The sequence below is a fragment of the Tachypleus tridentatus genome, chromosome 1 (assembly GCF_004210375.1).
Source record: "Tachypleus tridentatus isolate NWPU-2018 chromosome 1, ASM421037v1, whole genome shotgun sequence".
NCBI classification, from domain to species: Eukaryota; Metazoa; Arthropoda; class Merostomata; order Xiphosura; family Limulidae; genus Tachypleus; species Tachypleus tridentatus.
The window spans coordinates 160587874-160613363 of NC_134825.1; the positions used below are offsets into that span (position 1 = coordinate 160587874).

Sequence of the window (25490 nt, forward strand, 5' to 3'; positions counted from 1 at the left end):
ATATGGTGAATGTTATTAATTTCTTGCATAAAACAACTGGATACCGGTAATGCAACTGAATGAACAACAGTAATTAAATATATATTTTACAGTTTAAAATTTAACATAGAACAATTTCCCTCAGCTCAAGCAGCAGTTCCCTGAAGTTTAGGCCTAAATCACCAGAGTTCTGAGTCAAATACAGAGTTCCCAAATAGGTAATAAAGCTGTAAATTAGCTTGAGACATAATTTTGCAATTGTGAAACTTTATTAGTCCTTTTATGACATAGATTTTTTTCCCTTTATTTTTACATGTTATTTAAAAATTAAACTTAAAGAACATGCTACATCACAGAAGGAATCATGTATTTTTTACATTAATCTTAAAATTAATACTATGACAACATTAGCTGGAACTTTTTCGTGTTGTTTTTATTTTAAAGTTTTATTTGTTAACCTTGCTTGTTGTTTATTCACAACACATCTAACCTTTTTTTTTTTTAGACAGTTTAAATTTATTTGCTTATTTATAATTAAGCACAAGTCTACACAATGGGATATTTGTGCTCTGCCCATCACGGGTTATCAAAACCCAGATTCTATCATTATATGTCTGCTAACATACTGCTGTGCCACTGGAGGGCATTTAAATTACTACTGTTATTTAAAATTCCTTAGTATTACATTTTTTTACAAATGTTACGTTCACCTGCTCATTTGAAATCCACTATGCATAATTATTTGCACTGAATGACAAAGCTTATAGGAAATAAAACTTTAGCTAAAGGTTATTACATACACCAATAACAGTGCAAAATCTTATTATATAGAGAAGGCAGAACAGGAAGCAATCTCTTTCTTAATTTCTGCTTTGTTATTAAAGTTGAATTGGTCCAAATGACCCTTTACTTCTACATAGCTTCTTAGGGTTTGCTAAGTTTTAAATTGAATGTTCATATACAGTTAAGTCATTTTATAACACTAGGAGATGTAAAATATGTCCTCAAACTTGTGATACAGGGCATGATTATAGAATAAAATAATGTCAATAATAAAAATTAAGTGGGATGGTCCAATCACACTCAAGAGACATCTAACAAATTAGATGACAAAAGTCCTGTCCCACCAATGATAACATTCAAGTTTCCTGTTTTTCTTCTCAGAAATGAAGATGACTAGTTCAGTTTATGAATGATAACTGGTCCTCATCATGTGAAAGATTCTTCCGCTCGGGCCAACGCTGATCCTAAATGGAATGATTTGTAATATCTGAGAAGTATTCTAAAGTTATTTGAAAATATCTAGCTTATAATTTTGAAAGGAATTATTCAAAGGAGTCAGTAGATTTTTTGCAAGCTTTCTAAAAATATTAGAAGCTAGTACTATCATTTATTAAAAACTATCAGATACCTTTATAAACAACCCAATGGTAATTTTCTTAAAATACAGTGAGAATAAATACAAAATGTGCAGTTTACCCAATGCCTTGGATCATAGCATTACACAACAAGATCTTCTAGTAGGCTATTTACAACCATCTTTTGGTATTCCATGTATTACTTCAATAACAAACATTGTATTTCATTTGTTTTTAAGCAAAGGACATTGGAACCTGAATGTAATGTATTAATGGCAAATGCATTTTGGTCTTGGTGAAATTGGCACATCCAGCACAATAGTGCTCACCTTCATTAAGTAACTAGGGAGATTTTTTTTCAATAGATGCCACTCAGGGGCATAGATCCTGGGGGGGATGGAGGTATACATCCTCCCCTTCATTTTAGGTGGGGGGTATGGTGCATACAATCATTCCCCTACAGTTTGGTCTGTTGAACTGTTTTATTGCATCACAGGCCTAGAAATTGTGTGTTTGTTCTTGTGATTCTTGTGTTCTTACCAATCGAATTACATAATTAGGACTAGATGTAGGCTTTTTCAATAGCCGAAATGTACATCTTTAATATAGGCATGCTTCTAAGCTTTTCGATCTAAGCGATAGTTCGTAAGTATCAGTCAGTAGGCCTAAGTATACATGCAAGTATCGTGGCAACAAGATTACTCTGTGACTGCATGTTTACAGCTTTTAGGTTCACATAATCAGAGATTACCAATTTGAAAATTGAACAGTCCACATAAGTGGCTGCAAAAATCATCCTCCCATCGGGTGTAAAAACTCTATACCCCTGATGCCACTACTCCTTGTCTTTTTGCTGAGTGCAAGAAAAAAGAAGTGAGTGTTTTTTGACAGTTATCATTTTTATGAAAAAGTGTCAAAGAAAAGATATTCAGTTCAAATCAATTTATTTGACATGGTGCAATAAAATGATGCACATATATAACACCAACATGGGGAATAAATATAAACTGAACAACAGTAAATATATGCTAAAACACATTCCTCTTTTATGCATTCCTCCATTAATGCTTTTATCTTTTAAATATTTCTTTTAATCAGTTGACAGAGGAAGTCCCATTTCTTTGTGAAATTCTCTCAAAAAAGAAACATTTTTGTTCTTAATAAATTTTTCCTCAGATTGACCATTCAGCACAGTCTTTGTACAAGACATGGATTTATGCTGATGTTGATATAAAATTTTAGGAATCACAAGAACTAAATAATTTCCAGTAATGTTCTCTTGAGAAAAAGTATTTTGATATATACATATACATGTATGCACACACACATATTTTTGTCTACAATTAACCATTCAGGAGGTACAATGTGTGACAGACATTTGATTATTATTTATTGGAAATTACTGTTTCAGATCTACAAACTAATTATTTTAATGTTACAAATTACTTTCTTACTTGTAGCAATCTGAAGAACTTTCAATTATTAACTTACACAACTTATTATTACACCATGCACACGTATAAGTTTGAAAAAAAAAGAATCATGAAATTTGAAAAAACTCAAATTACGTGAATTACTTTTGACTTAAATAAAATGTTTGATGTAGTGGTTTTTTTTTGGCAGTTTGCTTGTGATATTCAAATCTTTCTTTTTTATAAAAAGACTTACCATTAACATGCTTATTTTGACATCATGAAACCTTTACTACATCACAGTTTTGTGAAAATCAGTTAAAATCAGATATTTTAAAATCAAGTTTAAGAGTTGCTTTTCTTTTCAGTAAGGTTCTAATGCATAAAATTATTTGACAAAAATGAAAGTTTTAACTTCATTAGTAAAATATAATGAATGATTAGCAAATAAGGAATAGATTTTTTACAAAAAATATATCACATAGAAAGTGAGTAAAGGTAAAACACTAGTGATACAGTTATGTATCTCAATTGTATTTCATCTTCTTCTGTCTTACCTGTGCACATAGTAGTGTGACCACAAATATTAGGTTGAATTCTGGTCCTTCCTGCCTGGAAAGATCACTGAGCGGATACCTTTTATTGAGGACTACAGAATGATGCAAGTAGAAAAAAACTGATTATTGAAGTATGAACGAAAAATAGAACTACCTGCTTCTGAAAGTTATGATAAATAAAAGTTATTGCAGTAACGCTAATTGTTTGTTATTTTTGATTAATAAGGGACCATTTTTAAATGTTTTCTTGACATTTTAACTTATCAGTGGGAGAACTTTGTGGATGCTTTAGGTAAGCTTTATATTAACGTAAGAGTTCATAGCAACTTAAATTATTTTTATATGCCTCATAATAAAGTAACTGTAGAAATTCAAATATCAACAAATATATTTTGTTGAAAGCACTTCCAAACAGTTTTAAAATTTTTCAGGCTAAAAAAAGTGTCACAATGATTTTTGAATGATTTAAGTAATGCAGTACAGTTGGTGATAAAACGATTGTTGAAGTAATGCAATACAGCTGACCATAAAATTACTGTCTATTAGTAATACATAAAAGAAACAGCAATTTACTTTTTTCTTTGTTCCACTGAGGTATTCCTTGTACATCTCTGATCTTAAATACCTCTGATAACTGTCATTCTTCATGAGGTGGTAAAGATGGGCCTGTATCGATTAGTAAAAAAAAAGACTGCTTATGAAAAACAGTGTATATGGTATAACATTTTCTCTTGAATTTTTCTGTTCTTTGAAAATTGTTTTCTAGGAAACATGTAAAAATAGAAATCAATAATTTCTACTTAAAAATTCAACGATTATGATCTTAAAAACCATAATGTCAAGTGATAATCATGTAAGGAACATCAGTCAGGAGTCTCAGTCCAATTTATGAACAAAATATTTCATTAAATGCAAAATTAAAAGTGTTGTTTTAATTTAACTGTCTTAATATTAGTATATTAGAAATAAGTAGTTAATGTTGGAACACAATAAACTGAGTATTCCATGTTTAGTAGGTTCTTATTAATATTAAATAGCTATGGATTTATCAGTTTTTTAAGACTATTAATCGGTATTTCTTTCTATGTATGCAATACAGTATCCAAAAGATACCTTAAGCTAGTTGGCTTATTTTTTGCAACATTAATTTTAAACTGGTGCTCTAAGTTTTCAGTCGAATTAACTGATACTTTAGGTGGGCCATTTCATAATTTTAATTTTCTTTTTTTATGATAAACAAGCTAATTAACAACAACAAAAGGTTTGAAGACTGAGTTGGTTAAAATATGCATCATGGTAAAGAATATAAGAAGAAGACGATGATTTTCACTGTAAAATGATCAGTGTTTTGTTAAATACAAAAACAGTAAAAAATGAAGAAGTAGAAATGAGAGTCATTGAATAAATATACATATGAAGTTATCTCAGATAAAATGTCCAAACACTAACCCTATTTATTTATAGTTACATTTAAAATACATTTATATATAGACTAAAGCAAGATATATAACTGCTTTGAGATATCTAACTCATTTGACTAATATGGACAACAATATTATTAATGCAAGCTGAGCTGACCATAATAAGAAAAACCTGGACAATGTCAGGTCAAAACCTCCAACAATTATCAGCCAATGAAAACACACAAAGCCTAGAGTAGTAATAACTAAAGAAGTCATACAACATTTGCAGATAGTCAATAGTAAGCTTTCCATTTCTTGTCAAATGTAGAAAAAAATTATAAAATAGTTTAGTTTATATAAAAAGCCTTTTCAGTGACATCACAGTAAATTTAAGGTTAAAACACAAGTTTGGTTTATAATATAAAAATCCCATATCGAAATATTTTTCATTTATTAGGACTGTATGTTTTAAATCATTATATTGCTGAGAAATGCAAAGCCAGGGTCATTTAATTTTATTATGCAACAAACCAGAATGTTGTGATAATGTTTATTCCTTGTAATATCATCATTTTTCACACTTCATTCTTACTCATGCTGCAGAATATCATCTCCAGAGCATTGTTAATTCACAATTGCATTTGATTTCTAGTTCCTTTTGCTGAAACTTTTACAATCACATTGCCCCACAGAATTCTTCCAAAACTAAAAAACAACAACAACTAGGGTCTTCTTTTACCATATTTTTTACACAGCACATTGTTTCTTTACATTTTTGTTATTCTTCCTGAAATGCCAAAACTTTATTAGTTTCACGCATGACTTCTCTCCCTTTGTATCTGTAGTTTTGTGAAGATCACTTTCTTACAATTTCCCTTCAATAATTCTATTGTATCTGTAGCTTTGGTGTAGATCATTTTCTTACAATTTCCTTTCAATAATTCTATTGTATCTCTCATATAGATCACTTTCTTACAATTTCCTTTGAATAATTAATTCTATTGTATCTCTCCTTTTGTATCTGTAGGTTTCGTGTAGATCACTTTCTTACAATTTTCTTGAATAATTCTATTGTTGATTTTAACTTCATGTATACCTTGTATTTCTAAACGTATTTCTCTAAGATTTTTCTACTGATTTATTGTTAAAACTATTTTAATGATACTTTTTTGCTATTTAAAAGTTTCAATGACTTTTACACTCATAGTTGCAGATAAACGTGCCAATTTTCTAAAATACATTTTTTGAAATGACACTAGGTATCTTATGTTGAGTAAATCTTTTAATTATACACAGAAATAACTTATGGGAGTTTTATTCCTTAGTTTTAAGTTTGTTTTTCTCAGTTTTCTCAGATTCGGCTATGTTAAAACATAAAAAGCCTCACTTTACTGGCTATTTACTGCAGTTAAAAATAAATGTCTTTACAAAACATACATCAGTGTATCAAACCCACTCAGATGCTATTTTATTGGTGCCCTGCAGTTGATATGTAGTAATGTAGTCAAACTAATTATTGTAATTATAAAGTAATATGAGGATGCAGCGTGGAAAGACACTCTTAACATTCTACAAACAGTAGTTTCCATTCTTATGGGATTTTGTAACAAAACTAGAATTATTCCTTGTTGGACCTAGACTTATGCTAATACTATATACATAAATTATTAATAACTGAGAGTATGTAGTAGTTGAAAACTTACAGCTGCTTCATCAAATGTCCACCTGCTCGGCTTCTCGATATTCTTTTTGGTAAGTTCATAGCTTTTGGAATCGATGTTTATTGGAGAGTTAGCATCAGGGCCCAGGTATTCGCTGATAAATCAAGAAAGTTTTGTAAAGGTACTTTTAACGTATATTTTACTATCAAAAGTAAAACATTTTTTCATGTTTCTGAGTTTCTGACTGGTTTAAATTTACATAAACTGTATAGATTTTCAATAATATTTGTCCAAGATACCAAACTTTCCATTGTTCTCACTAATGACTAGAAATATCAATATTTTAAAAAATTTTTGCTAACCAATACCACTCATAATTTCAATGTCAGTTCAGGATGCATTTTCAAGGTGTTTTCTTTTGAAAAATTATTTAACATTAACTTTGTTTGTTGTGATAAATGTTCTTTGATAATAAGGCTACAGTCAGTAGGAAAACTACCATATAATTTAGTAAACTCATTAAATTGTAAAAATTAATTAAGTCATTAGTTACATTTAATTTGACACTCTTTACTTAATAAATTACAACAACATTATTATTTTAAAAGTAAATCAGAATTAATTGACACGAGGTAGTTTTTTTTTTCTTCTTAATCTTACCTGGTTTGTCTTAATAATGACCAATTAGTTAAAATATACGATATTCACTTATCATCCAGACAAATATAGTTTTAAGTTCTGTTGATAGGTGGCAGTACTTTTGTGACGAATTTGTATAATAATCTCAAACATCATATTAAAGGTTTTTGCTGTTAAACACACAGGTACACAATAGACTATCTTTTCTAAGCCTATTGTCTACTGAAACCCAGTTTTTGGTGTCATAGGTCTTCAAACTTACTGATGAGCCAAAGAGGGCCTGTAGTAAAAGAACAGCTACACACATTCATCTTATTCCACGTTAACATAAAGAAGTGTTTAAAATACCATATCATGAGTACATTTAATTTTATAATTAACTTTTTTTACTTGTGTTTATTTTAGTGCTTTTTAGGATAAATAATCGCAAGTTATTAAAAGCCATCCTCTGATGGAAGCTCCACAATAATTCAGAGGGCTTACCACTAAAAATTAGGTTTTGATACCTGTAGTGGGCAGAGTACAGATAGTCCATTATGTAGTTTTGGGCTTAACAACAAATTAAAGCTCTGAAATTAATCAGTTTGTAAGAATATTTTGCACCATACCTCTCAGGTTAAGGTTTACAATGACAACAAAGACATTATTTGTTAATTTTTGGATATCTGCCTTTCAGTAGTACCCACCACTTATCCTTGGGCTATTTTTGTCTAACCAAACAGTAAGATTTGAATGTCAATCTTATAATGCATGCTGAGCCTAAGTACATTTCTTTCTTTCTTCTTTTGGTAATGTAACACAAAACGTATTTAACAATTATATTTTTTATTATTGTTATTCACTATATTTAGTAAAATTTAAAATTAAGAATAACAACTGTTTATGTTTATAGTATTGCATGGACCTGAGTACTAAATATGTCATTCAACTAATTTATTTAAAAATATTTTACAGTAGGCAATTACAGAGCCATATATCTTCTAGCTAGCAATAACTTCCCCCATATAACCTTTCTTTATCAATTGAATACTTGAGACAATATTGATATGATAATTAATTACTGCTTTACTGTCCCCAGTGGGACAGTGGTAAGTTTATGGATTTACAATGCTAAACTCCAGGGTTTGATTTCCCATAGTGAACACAGCAAATAACCAAATATGTGTTGGCTGAAAAACAAAGAAACAAATCCTATTTGCAATGCATTAAAATCTGGGAGAAATAAAACTGTTTTATATACCATAAGTGGTCTAAACTTACTTCCATATTTCCTGAACTTTAACAGGAACATCTTTGGAATGTACTTGTTTTAATTCTTGCACAGCATCCCAGAACCTAAAGTAAAAGTATGAATTAATTGGAATCTAGTTAATGTATAAATAACTCCGAGTTACTTGCCTTAATTTAAAGATAAAAATATTATTTAATCATAGTGTTTAATTTATGTTTTATCTACAGCATACTGCTACTGATGAGATTTGTTCAGTATTAGAGTTTATGAAGTAGGCTGGTCTACACATTACAAAGTTCCAGTTGAAACGCTGCTTTACCTATCTGTCATTTAGGATACAACAAGCTTACTGAGCTTTGCTAACCGATATTTATATACTACAATAGTTAAGCTGTTTAAGTTATTTGTGAAATATCGAGAAAGCTTTTGCCTCCTCTTTTAGAAGCTTCTTCAAGCTAACTGATACTTAATGGTAACAAGCTTATAAAATATTATATTGAATGATGTGAAAATGTATTTATAAAGACCATAATGCATCTAATTAAAATAATTATTCCTTGCTCAACATTACAGATACTAGCCTTTTTCCATCACACATAACCAAACAAAGAAGTCTAATACCTCCAATGATGAGCAACAAAACAAAAGCAAAAAACAAAATTATTTTCTGAAGATATTAGTCACATTTTTGTTTTATCTCCAATTCAATACCGAAATGAGCACTTTGGACTTTAAAACAAACGGCAAATCAACTTCCAATAGAACAATAGTGAGGTGCTACAACACTTACAATAATCAAGAGACGTTAACCTTTTTCTCCCCTTACAATACTGTATGGTAAAGTATGAAGAATTTATAAATCCAAGGAAGTACAACCCTTTCTTCTGCCAATGATGGTGTTCTTTGTGATGGCTCTGGTTCCGAGCTATTGCTGTGTAGCACAGATTCCCCCATACACAAGTCTTTCACACAACACACTGATGCCAGTACTTTCTCCCTTTCACTTTGGTTTGTTTTGCAAGCCCTCTTTACAAGTGTGTGTGAACCACAACTTTAAAGGTGGTGTTTGAACACCCATAAATTTCTGTTTATATTTGAAATCCAATGGTGGTGGAAGTAAGAGTGGGGCTTATAATGCTAAGAATATGGTTTGATTCCTGCAGCTGGCCCAGTACAGGTTTAGTGCTTTACAACAACAACAATTATACTTGAATTTTGTGGAAGGTTTGGCAAGATGACTTAAACTTGTGGCTATGTGATGCTCTTGATAGTATCATGTACAGCAGAACATTAACATTAGCCTCCTAGTGGCACAATGGTATGTCTGTGGACTTGCAATGCTAGAAACTTGGTTTTGATACCTGTGGTTGGCAGAACATAGCTTTGTGCTTAAATTCAAATAAACAAAATGTTGATATTAAGAGCACCCTTCTTACAGTGACCAAGTGTTCTCTAAAGCAAGTTGCCCTTAATATTAAAAAAGGAGCAACACAAAGCTGGATTCCATGCTGACTGTTCTGAACTTTGAGGCCTTCATTGTATTTGGTGTATGCAGAACACAGGTTGCACATTGCCATGACATGGACTGTTATCAAGGAGATGAATTAGCTGTGTGCCATGACACGGAGTGTTGTCAAGGGGGTGGACTAGCTATGTGGTATAAGATGGAGTGTTCTCAAGGGGTGGATTAGCTGTGTGCCATGACATGTAGTGTTATCAAGGAGGTGGATTAGCTGTGTGCCATGACGTGGAGTGTTGTCAAGGGGGGTGGGGTGGATTAGCTGTGTGCCATGACGTGGAGTGTTGTCAAGGGGGGTGGGGTGGATTAGCTGTGTGCCATGACATGTAGTGTTATCAAGGAAGTGGATTAGCTGTGTGCCATGACGTGGAGTGTTATCAAGGAGGTGGATTAGCTGTGTGCCATGACATGTAGTGTTATCAAGGAGGTGGATTAGCTGTGTGCCATGACGTGGAGTGTTGTCAAGGGGGGTGGGGTGGATTAGCTGTGTGCCATGACGTGGAGTGTTGTCAAGGGGGGTGGGGTGGATTAGCTGTGTGCCATGACGTGGAGTGTTGTCAAGGGGGGTGGGGTGGATTAGCTGTGCCCTTTTTTTCTTTATTACTGATCAAAAAGCTTCACAGTACTTCTCTTCTGAGTTTCAACTGCTAAACATTACGCATTTATTTTGTGTTTAGTTTACTGCAAACAAAAAATAAAGCAACAGATCACTCCTTGTATCATTGGACTGTTTACATGACATGGTATATGATACTCTTGAGAGCAACAAAGTACAAGAGAAGAAATAAGCTGACCTGGTCCCTGTTCTGAGGACATGATATGGAATTTATCAATTTATGTATCCAAGGTGTTTATAAAGAGAATTCTCCAGAGTAATAAGAATGCACTTTGAATCTGTGAAAACGTTTATTACAGTAAATGGTTCACAACTGGTCCAATAAATACCACAAATGTCTGAATACTGATATTGGTCATCCTTGTAGTGGGATGTTTGAAATTTAGTTGTATTCCCTACAAACATACAAAGAAAACTGCTCACTTTATCAAGTGCCTGTACAGAAAATGAGAATAAAGACACTACCATAAATCTGAAATATTGAAGTGTCTGTTATTGCAAGATTTATTTTGGTTACGCATAGTATAAAACAGACTGTAAAAACCTGCCCTTAATAGTGCGGTGCTTGTTAATTGAGGTTCTACTCAATTCAGTTTCCAAAATCAGGGGTCCAATTCCCTTTGGTGGATATAGAAGATAGCCCAATCTGGCTTTGCTATAAGAAAACACACAGTTTGTACAAAAGGTAGTAATTTCTTGTAGTATGGTGATACCAGCATGTTTAACTTGATAATATACAGAGCTTATCTTGAATATTTCTTGACTCTTTGGATAATACACCGTTACAACTGTAGTAGCTTTCAACCATCATAATATTCTTAGAATACTTTTTTAGCATGCTCTCTGCTATTTTTTTAAAAACTTATATCACTTAGAGGAAGATAAATCACCAAGATTTTGGCAGACATTTAAGTAGATATGTGTTTCATTTAATGCAACAGCATACGTGTATCTGTCATTACATGCTTAAATAATTGCTCATACAGGTTCTCACAGATGTGCTTTGTGAGGAGCTTCTGAACAAATTTGTGTATCCAAGTCCATATAGATTATTTTGTCGGCAGTTTCAAGAGAGGTTCATTTTTCAGTTTGTAAGGGATGTTGTGTTCTTGGATTATTTCCAGTGGAAGTTTATTTAATATTCTATACTACTTTCAGTGCAGTGTATAATAGGTAGCCGGTCATGAAACAGTCAGTCTTCTGTGCTGGAATCACACTTCTCTTGCTTTGCTAACTCAATTTAACATTACAAATATCACTTTCTTTGGAAACACTAAAGTTTTGTACCTTCCATGCTTTTATAATCACAAGCAAGAGAACTTTCTGTCCAAACTTCATTCACCTTCTCAGAAAAACAGTGTTAGGTACTATTTGCATTTAAAATCACACTTCATTTGAAATACAACAAAAGTTTTAAAGCTTTTAAACTGTCTACACATAGGTCATGGAGATTGTCAAGAGAAAAATTAATGAATAGCCAACTTGTTATACCATGGATTTTGAAGAAGATTCTTTATATTTATAGACCCAAATTACTTTGAAGAAATGAATTGGAAGCTTGCTCAGTTTACAACAATAACAAAACACAACTGAGTTATCATTTTCATCATTACTTTACATATAATTATGAACCTTAAACAAGACTTGCCACTGTTCACCCCTTCCCAACTGATTAGATTTTTGTTACTTTTTTTTCTTCTTCTGAGAATTCACACACAAGAAATTTCAGGAACTGGCAAGTGTAACTATCACCAGATTCCAATCTTTTTCTTCTGAGAATTCACACACAAGAAATTTCAGGAATTGGCAAGTGTAACTATCACCAGATTCCAATCATTTCAATATTCTTTTATTACTTATTGCTTAAAATAGTTTCTTGTTAAATGATATGGTGACACAGATAAGACTAAAAGATAAAGTCAAGGAAATATTTTACATTTATGGCTCTGAGAGAAAGGTTAGTGGGTACAAGAAACAAAATATTGCCCAGGGAAACTTTATCCCTCATTAGGCTACTAAATATAAATTTTGAACAGTTGCAGGAAATCACTTTTATAAGGTAACTGTTCAACAGAGGTGTAGCTTTGTAAAAGGAGAACTAAATAATAGTGTTTGTTCTCTAAATCTCAAAATTCTTTTCAAAGCTCCTTCCTAAACCAAAACAATCTAGTAATGTATATACCAGTAAAAATAGAAATGTCTTAGTAAAAGAGTGAGTTACAAAACAAGGTGAAATCTTATTTGGTATTAGAAATGTTCCTAAAAGGTAGCTTTATCTACTTTACCACCTCAAACAACTTGCTTGTTAAAGAGAGAAATATAAATAGATGGATTAATGAAAATATAAATAAAGGTAGTATTTCATAATCTTGTTAAAACAATGAAATGATTTAAACTTAAGTGGTATTAAAAACAACTTTTTGATAGTTCCAATCTGGTACAGTAACATTTATATATAAAAGTTAATTACAAAAAGCAACAATGAAAAACACGATAAACTAACATAACATGAGTATTACCTTTAAACACATACAGGAAAATTTCTTCATTCAAAATTACAAATATACTTTAATTTCTGCATTACTGATATATTGTTCTTGATTTAGAATAAGGACATAGTTAGCTGGAAGAATGGGAGGTGTCACTACTGTGGTTAAATATTTTAATTTGAATGTTAAGAAGCTTGACACAGCTATTAACAGTGATTTTTTTTTTCCACGCTTGAGAAAAGTGTGTTGGATTTGTTCTCACATGAGATTCTCTGCACTGAATTCTTTCTCCAGGAACTTGATAAACTGTTCCCGACCGGCAAGGTCTTTGAGTAACTCCTGGAGAGAAAATGCCCACCTTCGAACTCTTCTGGGTGGAACTTCTTTACTAAGAAGAGAAAAACAATGTTATGTTACCAAAGTTTTGACCGTTGTTATTCAAACTTGACAGTTCAAACTAAATCATATAATACGACTCTAGACCAAAGGTTGAGATGAAACATCACAGTGAATAACTGACTCTTTAATCATGCCACTTTTAAATATAACCAGACTACGTTGTTTCTCGAGTTAGAAAACTGTAACACGTAGCTTCTCAAATTATTTCCATCACACCTCCTCAAACAGGTTCATTTAGAATATATTCAGGATAATTTATTTAATAAATACATGTTTCTACAACCAAAACTGTTGATCATGGTACAGCTACTTTCCAAGACCATTTATTAGTTTGATATTACAAATTTACCATTACAGATTTCATTCGTATTGACAAAATGCCTTAATAACTTAAATGTTTCTTTGTTAATACGTTAATCGGGCACAGCTATAATGAAGAGGCCTAATTAATCCTCTTATAAATCTATTTATAGCTATAAAACCAATATCTTTATAGTGTTTTCTTTCTTCAACACGAACTAATCTTGTAACTGCCGAGATCTAATCCTAGCTATGTGACTCCATCAAACGGATGCAGTAGCTTTTTTTTTTCAAAGAGACATGGTTTTAAAATTTTTACCTCAGTACTTCTGTAAGACGAGCACAATTATAAAAGCTCTGCCTAATCAGTGCTTGAAAAGTCAGTGATGTAGAGAAAACCCACTTGTAGAGAAATATATATGCAAAAACGGCTCGTTTGGGTTGAGAAAATATTTTACGTAGAAGAGCGAACAACGTTTCGACCTTCTTCGGTCATCATCAGGTTCACAAACGAGCCGTTTTTGCACATATAATGCTTGAAAAGGCTTCATATAACACATTTAACACAAGTCATAACTGATTAATTTATGGTACATCTTTATTATTTACTAGAATAGGGATATTGTAAGATCCAACTGTCTTTGTATCATCTGTAATGATAGCTTCGTTCTTTTAGTGTGTTTACCTAAACTGTTACACCACTTCGATTTTTACCCTCACTTTTAACTCATATTAACATCCAACGTGATAACAATTACTTTTTTTTTAAGTTAGCTCTTTATATATAAACACACATATATAACGTTACTTTATGTAATAAGAATTGGAATAACCAAGTATTGATATGTACTTACGTCTGCTTTTCTATCTCCCAAAATTCCGGACTGTCAGACACCCAAGGGCTTGACGGCTCAGGAGGTGTTACGAAAGGATCATACTCTTGATATTGTTCGAAATAACTAACGTATCTTGAATGCAACAAAATATTAATGACGTTAAATGTGTTAAGACAAGTTAAACAAAAAAATTATATTTACCGTTAACAACTGTTATGGTGTGTAAGCCTTTTACAAGCTGTCGACAAATGTTTTTAAATTATACGTGGTATAATAGGCCTAATACTAACGTCTGACGACAAGTATAATTGTACATATACTGTTGTTTATTCTATAGCTTTTATCATTAATGTATCTTACGATATGAGAAATTTAATGCATATTGTACATATATTCTGTTATTTTTATTCAACGACGATATGAACACTGCATCTTGATTTACATATAGTAGAAGAGAGTCAATAAAAAAACGAATAACTTTATAATATAACATTATTCTTAGGGTTATTTCCACTGTGTACAAAGTCAAAATAATCCTTTTTACGAGACTGTCGCTACAATTTATCAAAACAATAATCTCTCGGATTATAACGTGTGGTTATAATGTGGTTGACCAAGTAATTCTGATATTCTTCAACCTTTTGCTGTGATGAGTCACTTGAAAATAAAGGTTTCAAGAATATGGTTTCGATTAAAGTAAACAATATATATTTGTTTGAACAAACAATACTTACGATTCACCTACTTTCGATATTTTGACGTTCCTTCGATCTAACCTACTCTTTAGGGAAGTGATCTGTAATGAGGCGGAAGTGAGTATTTTGTCATTTTTAAAAGAAAAAGAAACGTAGAGCAAAAAGCTAAAGTTTTCATAAATAAACTACAAGTTATGAACGAGCCAAAAAAGTGTTTAGACTTAAACGTAAATACCCGGATATTTTGTGTATTTCTATAACAGTTCCATCTAACATTTAACCTAGTTAACATGTAAGCCAATTAGAGGAATAAGGTAAGGATTGTTTGTCTGTAGTAAAGCTACACTAAGGACTATCTGTGCTCTTCTCACCACAGGTATCGAAACCAGATTTTCAGCGTTGTAAGTCCGTAGACATACCGCTGTGCCGCTGAGGTTCGAAGAAATGAGGAATATCCCATGCAGTGGAGCAAAAAAACACAAAAACATTTTCAACTAAAAAAAGCTAGTAACTACGAGTATTAGAGAGCTTTGTAAGCGTTCATTTCTCAAGCTAAGTGATACATATTTAAAACATGGAGTCACTGACGTTTAAATCACACTCGTTAAGCACCATATTCTAGAAACCGTGAATTGATTTGTATGTTTCCTCCACCATCGATCGGGCCCGGCATGGCCAGGTGGTAAAGGCACTCGACTCGTAATCTGAGGGTCGCGTGTTCGAATCCCCGTCACACCAAACATACTCGCCCGTTCAGTCGTGGGGGCATTATAAAGTGACGGTCAATCCCACTATTCGTTGGTAAAAGAATAGCCCAAGAGTTGGTGATGGTTGATGATAACTAGCTGCCTTTCCTCTAGTCTTGGCCTGGCATAGTCAGGTGGTTAAGGCATTCGACTCGTGATCCGAGTGTCGCGGGTTCGAATCCCCGTCACACCAAACATGCTCGCCCTTTCAACCGTGGAGGGGTTATAATGTAACGGTCAGTCCCACTATTCGTTGGTAAAAAGGTTAGACCAAGAGTTTGCGGTGGGTGGTGATGATTATCATCTGCTTTCCCTCTAGTCTTACACTTCTGAATTAGGGAGGGCTAGCTCAGATAGCCCTCGAGTAGCTTTGCGCGAAATTCAAAACAAAAAACAACACAACAAAACCACCATCGATCGTGACCAGTGTAAATACCTTACTTGATTACGAACTATCACGTGACTCTATTGATTGATTAAAGCAACTTATCAAGTATCAACTGGTAAACCTTCTTACATGAAAATGCTGCTTTGAAATATTCTAATACCAGTTTACTCAACGTTATTCTAGAGAGCAAGTAATTAGTAAAAATATGATACAGTTCACCAACCTCTTTGCGCAGGGCTTCTGTAGATCGTTCTATATCCGCTTCGGACATGGGGTTGGCCTTACTTCCAGAAATAACTTCCTGACAATTTGAAAATTAAAATGAAACGAAGTTTTATTTTTTTAACAACGGACTTTATGTCGCGGTGGAACGGCATATATCAGCACTACATTTTGACATTGTTTGGCAATATTAGATAGAATGATGTTAACAAAAAGCGATACTTTTAGGATATTTTTCTCAATATACTTATAAATTCATGTCATGCAGACGTTTTCGGATTGGGAATTTCGAATTAAATGACGACATAACGAATGTACATAACGAATTCGGAAAACAAAGGAATGGCAGTCAGTTTGGGGTACCAGGATCATCCAGAAAGGGACCTGTCACAAATCGCACTGTAGCTGTATTAAGCAAATGTGGCGTCTTGCAACAGGTAAGAATTTACAAACACAAGAATCAGTGACAAAAACCGTTTCTGTGTCTCAGGGAACACTACGCAATATAATCAAGGTGGATATCCACCTGTGAAGGCCATACAAGTTACGTGATCATAAGATACTTCCGCAACGCATATGCTCAACTTTATATATCTCTATAGTTGAAGAATAAAATAAATATTCACGCTATTTCCATTCTTCGAAAACATAATCAAGTCGCCTTACGCTGTGCCTAAGGATTTCTGTATGATTGGACTGTTGAAATGGGTGACAATCGTCCTTCTATACTAGATAGATTATTGAAAGCATCAACAAGGTGGAGTGTGCTTTGGACATGACAACCTCACGTTGATGGTATTTGCAACGGAAACCACGCTGCAGTGTTATTTTCAGATACAGCGTGATCAGACCTGGTGACAAGTACTGTAAGTAGGTGGTGAGTCACCAGAAACGGTTGAATACATGTAAACATCCTCTATAATCGTGAGTTCGCGATGTTCACATTATTTTCCTTTCTTCGCTTGAAAGACTTAATTAAGGTAAACGGCTCAGTTTATAACACGTTTCTAGTAATGAGTGTTTTCTTATAGCAAAGCCACATCGGGCTATCTGCTGAGCCCACCGAAGGGAATCAAACCCCTGATTTTAGCGTTGTAAATCCGTAGATTTACCGCTTCTAGTAATTACTAACATCTGTTATTTATTAATTCACTGGTGATAAAAGAAGAAAGTTTCCTGTTAACAGTCACGTCTCGACAAAATGAATATTAATCTTATACTTCAAATTTCAGTTTAATATTTTGAAATTGATTTTAACTTTTTATGGCCAGAATCAAGTTTTCGTACATCTGTGTTTAGGATATAAAATGCCAAGAAGACAAACTGAATGACAGTTGAAGTATTGTATGTTGGAATGTTAATGAATATTATTATATGATGTAGTAACACTTCACATATACAAAACTGAAAGCACGCTCGACTTAAATCGTTATCGCTTCATGAAAACATAGCATGTGATTATTAATAGCGTGACTGTGTTAAATAGCAGTACATTATGACAAGTTTAGTGCATAAACAAAACACACTGATTTTTGTTATCGACAAAATTGTTGGTCAGGGTTACGTTTCAATTTCGTATGATGTTTGAAACGGAATGGCACGAGCATGAAAGTAACAACGTCGACAGCGGTCACGTGATCATTCGATAGGCTTTTTCAAAAATATTGTGTGTAAAGGTATAAATAACACAGAAGCCTAATAACAATCATAATAAACTACTGATTTTTAAAGTGACCAAAAACGCTAGGGAGTAACATCATTAGAATAACACACAGAATTCTATATAAATACAGTATACAAAATATCTAAAGTAAAATCTATCGTGACAACTTCATCTGAGAAATATCACTTCTATGGACTTACTTTAGCACGTCTTGTTGTCTTGTTCATACGGCAAGCTTTTTTAATATCATGTTCTGTAGTGTTCACGCATCCTGGCTGGAATAAATATTTTAAAAAAAATTATGATGAAATTGAATAAAACAGAATTATGGGTACAAATAACACTGAGCGAAGGAGTAAATGCTCTTTAGTAGGAGCGGTATCTGTAGAAATAGAGATCCCGAAGTGGTGGGGATACGCAGTCTATCATATTTAACATCTAGTCGTAAATTTGACATGCGAAAGTGAAAAAAAAACGTATGTATGTATAGATACTGAAAGGTGAGAATGTGGTAAATGAGCTAATGTTGTGGGTTTCACTACAATCGTACATATTTGTTAAAACAATTTTATATATCAAATAATTTATAAAGTTTTTAAGTGACGTTGTTTTATATTGTCTTTTGAACACAAAATATACAATCGGCTATCTGTTCCATGCTAAACAAGGGTGTTGAAACGCATTTTTTAGAGTTACAAGACTTCAAGGTTACCACTTAATTATAATTGCAAAAAATGCACTAATTTTGCCCTGAAGATGGCGTCACTTTAGTCAGAAATATTAAATCTGTCCTCAACTACTATTTGTTTCATTACTAGTTAATTAGTGCTTTCATTTATAAAGTAAGTAGATGTTCCCACCTGTTTAAAGTTTCTCGCCTCCGTCTTTATGAAACTTTAATATAACAGTAGAAGATCTCAGTAAGTAATAGCTAGAAATTATTCAATATTTATGACTGCACTTATGTATTTTATATGTAACCATATTATAACATACGATGAGTACCAAAGAAGCTTGTTTGTTAATCTGTGGGTGACTTTTTTGTTTACATTTTTGACAAGAAGAACGTATTATGATTTCCTGGTGGACGTTTCGAAATCCTTTTTATTATTTTTTCCACTTGAACGTACTATTTTACTTGCTATAAAAATCATGATAACTGCATATGTTGTTTTCCATATTTCCTCTTAATATGTTCATTACAGTTCAAAATCAGTTTATTTTTTTTTTTTATATTTCTGATCCACCTTTCACCTCCCACAAGTCGCTACCAAAGAAACTTTTCGTTCAATACCAGAATTCAACAGATAGGCAAAAAGAATTTATGAAACAGTGTTTATATACATCAAGTATAATAGTTTAAAATTTCCTCTTCTTATTAGACTGTACTGACCACTGGCCGGTGCACGTCCCAAAAGGCTCTTTCTTGGCTGTCCAGAACTTTTCTTTCCAACTTGTCTCGTTTCTTGTCTACTCTAAAAAAATAAAGTCAAGTGGCTTTATTTACAACCATTTACGTGAAAAAAAGTACAATTATGTTTTAAATAACATTCCTTAGAGGAACAAAATCGACAATTAACCTTCTATAATCAACGATTCACCTTCAACTTGCTGAAAGTTCTTTGTTTAGCCATGCACAACATGTATACGTGTTTACTCTAACATAGAGCCTCACTGGTGATCGTTTTGTTAACGTCCTTATCCGAAAGATTGGTTTATCTCATATTGTTACTTTGCTAAGAGACTATGTGTACGTAAATGTGAAGAAACGTTCTTATGAGCTTGTTTGAAACCAAATCCAAAGCCCGTTCCCTTGGCTGTGGCTTCGCTAGATAGTATCATAGATAGGGACAATGGGAATTTCGTTAATCCATTCATGCGCGTCACTAATCAGATGACGAGGCATTTGGCTACCTTCAGTGAGTCATAGTGTCCACTGCAGGAAATCAAATCCCGTCTTCTGGGATTGTAAATTCGTAAACTTACCACTGTAGAACAGTTCTTTTAAGAATGGAGTATCCATCTAATATGTAAATAAGTTGAGAGGATAACGTCTTTGAAGTACAAGAGCACGTGGTTTATAATTTTTTTATTTCACAAATATTAAATATTTTTGAACATATTTTAAAACTTCAAAACCTATTTATTGTATTGAAAAGGAATCCCGAAAGGAAATTTTGTATTAATAAATAGATAAACACGATGCATATATTAATGATATAATCACGTATGAAAGGTGTCAAAATGCAGTGAGCTAGAAAGGGAAATGAATATATTAAAAGCTACTTAGAGCATGATAAAATGATGTCTTTTATCTTTTCATGGTGTTTTGTTGTGTGCATATTGCTGTTCACTTGAGATTATTAATTAGGATTGAGAATTTTTATGAGCGTTTAGGTTGGCTATTTGGCAAAGAAAACTTCAGTTGTTATGACTGTGCAGATGCATTGGAAATACAAGAGAGATGTTAATGATTCCAATGAGGACAAAAGTGAATGGTAACCATGTGGAGTCTGTAAAGCATGCTCTTCATGAATGTGTTTAGAAGGGTTTTGATACGTCAATAATATGCCATTCTGAAAAATACTGCCATCTTGGTGAATAACTGTGATTACTGTTTTGGTAGTGGGGGAGGAAGGATGTGAAACCTGGTTCATCCAGTTTGAATGTATTAGTTGGATACGGTTCTGAAGACAAGCTAATGAACAATTCCACTGTGATTACGTAGCACCAGCAATACTGACATTAGATTAGGGTTGGGTGTTATGGTATTGAAATGCATTCTGCAAAATAAGCTTAACACCTATAGATGAAGTGTCTGAGCATTTAAAATGCAATAAGTATCAAGAAAAGTCTTTAAAAAAGGTCAGTATGACAACTGTTAATTAGTAGTATTGTCTTTTTGTTTCATTTTTTTCAATAGAGTAGTGCTTTATTCCACATAGCACACACACACACACACACACACAACTCCTACCTTGTTTTGAAGTAACAACATCAATGTTTTGGAACGACTGGTTCAGATACTAATTCTATAACATTCTTTTTGAGGCTATCTGGAAGTGTTAATGCAAAAGGAAGAGTTACTTTGAAAGATTAAATCACATTCTTCTATTTGTTTTGTACTTTACAGACACCTGTTGGAATCAAGCAGAAGGTAGTTATAAACTGTAGCCTTCAGGAATCCACTCAAACTGCATGTCAAAATACTTTTATCAGTACACGATACTCAGTAAATTTACTTACGTTGCTCATATTTCCTTCTGGTTACTCAATAATCCTAGTCTTAATATGTTCTGACCATAAATACTGAGAAGTATTTAAAAGCCATTATGCTTAATAATTTTTATTTTGTTGTTTTGAATTAAGAACAAAGCTACACAATGGGCTATCTGTGCTCTGCCTACCACGGATATTGAAACCGGGTTTTTAGTGTTGTAAGTTCACAGACATACCGCTGAGTCACTGGGGGGCATTTTATTTTGTAAATGACGTAAATTCAGCTCATTAATAATCATGGTTTCTTTTAGTAGTTTTGTAATATTGTATTTGTTGGCCCAAAATTTATATGAAATCAGATGGAATATAAATTTTCTTATGGCCCTATTATTAATTTTATTTGGTGTAGTTATGTATCTACATAGAGAAAATTTACTTTTTGTTATGAAGAAGTTATATACATTGAAAAACAACAAATCTTATAAAACTTAAACAGGAAGTTAAACATGAGTTTTTTCATCAAAAGATTTTAATCAAAATGTGTTATAAAAAATTAAGAACAACAATGAAGAATAAAATATCACCATTTTAGTTTTTTTCAGTACACCTATTTGGCATTGATGACTTAACAAGCAGTGTGAAGAGAAACACCTTGCTATTAAACAAGGCTTAAATAATAGACTTTGTATAAACAGGCAAAGTAATTGATATTTTGGAAAGTGAATAGACAGAATTGGTCAAGAATGTTTCAGAATCCTCGAGCATGTCAAACACAAAGGTCAATCTCTGCATAGCTGTTCCTAATTTTAAACTGGTAGCCTAGAGGTAAGGCTGATAGTCAACATCACCTACTGCTAAATATTGGCTTACTCTCGTCTGACATAAAAGTGGAATTTAAGCATAATTTTAATAACCAAACAGGGTCCCTAAAGTGTGGAGAACATTTCTTGTAACAAAAAAGATGAGGGCTGTAAATCCTGAGATTCAAAGTCTGGGTACGCTAATCTTTCATTCCCCCAGAAAAGCAAGTAAAATAACTGAGCACAAAGAAAGTCTTGTTGTGGATATCATACCACATGCTAAAAATATATAATTTCATATTATCCAGTGGCAACACAATGTACTATTTGTTTAATCCTATAATTTTATATTATCCAGTGGCAACACCATGTACTATTTGTTTAATCATATAATTTTATATTATCCAGTGGCAACACCATGTACTATTTGTTTAATCATATAATTTTATATTATCCAGTGGCAACACCATGTACTATTTGTTTAATCATATAATTTTATATTATCCAGTGGCAACACCATGTACTATTTGTTTAATCATATAATTTTATATTATCCAGTGGCAACACCATGTACTATTTGTTTAATCATATAATTTTATATTATCCAGTGGCAACACCATGTACTATTTGTTTAATCAACTTTTTTTCAATCTCTCACTTTTTCAGCTAAGTCACTACTGTTGGAATCCTTACAACTTATACTTTGTTAATCACTGGACAATTTTATTGCTTTATTTCATAGGGTAATAATTCATTTCAGTCTGCATCAGGTTTTATTTTAGATTATTGTAAAAAAATTGTTCTGTACTTAATATAAAAAAATCTTCAACCCTAAAATCATTGGTTTATATCCTGATAGTTGCAAATCGCATATTAATAATCATGCTTGAAATTAGACTGAATTACAGTCCTCAAAATTCTTGGTTTGTACGTATACATACACACGTTTCTTTCGTGTAAATATTAGCTGTTCTAATAAAAGACATAATAATATAACAGAAACCAGAAAAATGTGATTATAAGAAAACAATTTGAACAAATATATGTGAAAACATACTTTAATTGCATTTAAATACAACTTCTTCTAGTTAAACCTTAATGGTAATACTTTCTCATTACGAAATAAATCTATTTTTGTATTTTAAGTACAATATTCTTTTGTACAGGTTAATCATAAATTTGTGGATAGCGTGTTGGGACCTGCTTTGTAAGGTCAAAGGTTTGAACCTGCGATATACTACTGAATGTAATAAGTACTTTTAACTATGGGTGCATTATAAAAGAAACCGTGTATATGACGGATGGTGCTGACTAGTGACTCCCCCTTTTGATAAGAGTTCTAAATTAGCGGCTGCTCTGTCATGAAGAATTGCCTGTCTGATCTAACCATTTTTCCCGCATTTTGCATTTCATAAAAGAGACTTATTTTCCTTGTACTTTAAGACTGAAAGTGTTACTTGTGTTTTAAGTTCGAGTCATCTTTACTTATAATTCTACAAATTAAGCCTACTTGGCTTGTGCTTCTGCCTGCATAAAAATGAATTCCCATTTCCTGGAAAACATTTTCTGGAGACGTGCTAGATTTTCAGCCTCATAGTCTGCCAGCTCCAGTCTGGTTTTATTCTGCATGGTTCGTTTACACAAGTAGACAGCTATGTAACGATATAATCAGTATGTAATTTAATAGATATGCGTAACTCACATCTTAAGGTTAAGATCAAATTAGTCTATAATGAACTGAGAATAGATGCAAATAAACAACAAAAAAAATATTTCGAGCATAATAATTGTCAAAAATGAAACTTGTAGGTGTAATTTTTGTTTGTTGTTAATTACAAAGCTACACAATGAATTGTCGATACTCTACCTACCACGGGTATTGAAGCCCTATACTTAAGATTATAAGCCAATAGACTCACGACTGAGCCACCAGAAAAATTGAGAGGCTTACAACTAGTTTAATGTTCCACAGTACGTAGAGTACAGATTAACTTTGAATCTATTTCGTATTTGACATTAATAGAAATACTGTTTGTATAAGATCCCCATACTGAGCAGAGATAGTTCAGTGTGTAGCTTTGCGCTTAACTACAAACAAACGACTGTATAAAAGATGTAGAAAACGTCACTGATATATACTTTCGCATCTCGATCTTATATTGTTTTAACATTACAGACTGAAACACTGTATTTTATTTTTGTTATTAAAGTATTCATAATATATAACAATGGAAGTTGCCATGGTTATAATTAATACAAAAATTTCAGCTTCTCTGAGTTAATTTTTATTAATAGATTGCACCGTCGTTTCAACTGAAGAATCGTTACGCTTGACAAAACTTCATTTTATGACTGACACGTCGGTGCAATTTATCAACAAAAAAGGTTTAATTTTTTTATATTAAACAAATATATCCGTTTGTTTACAGTGCCTAAAATAATAATTAAAAAGGTATTAATTGCTCTGTTTCAAGATATATTATTTCAAACCAAAGATTCACGAGTTTGTTTAGCTAACCTCGCTTCAAAACGAATCTCAAACTTCTTCTCTTTAAAAAAACTGTAACTTAAAATCTCTTTTAATATTTTTCGGTTTTTCACTGTTTAGAACTGATATGAACTATGACGTAACCCTCCACATCAACGCACCTTCTGGTGAATAACATTCGAACTATGATATCTAATGAGGAGCCCCAGCAACCCGTTATATGGTGTCACTTCACGTCAATATGACGCCATCGTCTAGCCTCACCTCTATCGCCTGAGGCAGCCAATCAGCGAGCGGTGTCTGAAATATCCTCTAACTACTCACACCTATATTATAAATAAAAACCGTGCTTCGCCATCATCAATTAATCACTTCGATCATAACTCTGCAAAGTGAGAAGACAGAATATCTATCTTCATTATCAGTTGGTGCAGGGGCGGTGTTAAGGGAGGGGCTGAAGGCACCCTAAAATGTGCCTTAGCCTCCCCTATAATTTACATACCTACTTTTTACACATTACAGATCGTGTGCCCACAAGATGCAAGGTACAGTTTTCTCAACCCTAACAGTGGGGAAAGGCTGGCACCGCCCCTCGTTTGTCGTTTCCAACTTAATTTTTACTTCAAAATTCTGGAGATGTTCAACAAGTAATACGTGCACTGATTTTCACACCGCAAAGAACTGCGCCATTATATTTTATTGATACAAGTAATTCCCGATTTTTTTCAAATATATTTTTATTTTACGAAATTATGTAAGTAAATGAATAAGAAAGGCCTGTACCAAATGAATAAACTTACCATAATCTGTATTTTCAGGTTCCCAGCAGTTTGATGGCCAAAAATAAGGTGTCTATTTCGAGAACAGAAA

General features: G+C 32.7%; 1 protein-coding gene across 3 annotated transcripts in view; it reads right to left on the bottom strand.

Moving 5' to 3' along the window:
- Positions 1-229: 229 nt before the first annotated feature.
- LOC143229098 (regulator of G-protein signaling 7-like) overlaps positions 230-25490 on the bottom strand; it is a 73649-nt gene continuing 48388 nt past the window's right edge. For all 3 annotated transcript variants that reach the window (XM_076460926.1, XM_076460937.1, XM_076460944.1), the window contains 13 exons: positions 25421-25472; positions 23643-23784; positions 19507-19588; positions 18314-18388; positions 16452-16529; positions 15134-15195; positions 14418-14531; positions 13127-13252; positions 8270-8344; positions 6413-6524; positions 3880-3972; positions 3307-3398; positions 230-1226 (listed from right to left, as the gene is read on the bottom strand). In XM_076460926.1, coding sequence (XP_076317041.1) covers positions 3336-3398; positions 3880-3972; positions 6413-6524; positions 8270-8344; positions 13127-13252; positions 14418-14531; positions 15134-15195; positions 16452-16529; positions 18314-18388; positions 19507-19588; positions 23643-23784; positions 25421-25472 — 1074 coding nt within the window. In that variant the 3' untranslated portion in view covers positions 230-1226; positions 3307-3335. The remainder of the gene's footprint in view (positions 1227-3306; positions 3399-3879; positions 3973-6412; positions 6525-8269; positions 8345-13126; positions 13253-14417; positions 14532-15133; positions 15196-16451; positions 16530-18313; positions 18389-19506; positions 19589-23642; positions 23785-25420; positions 25473-25490) is intronic.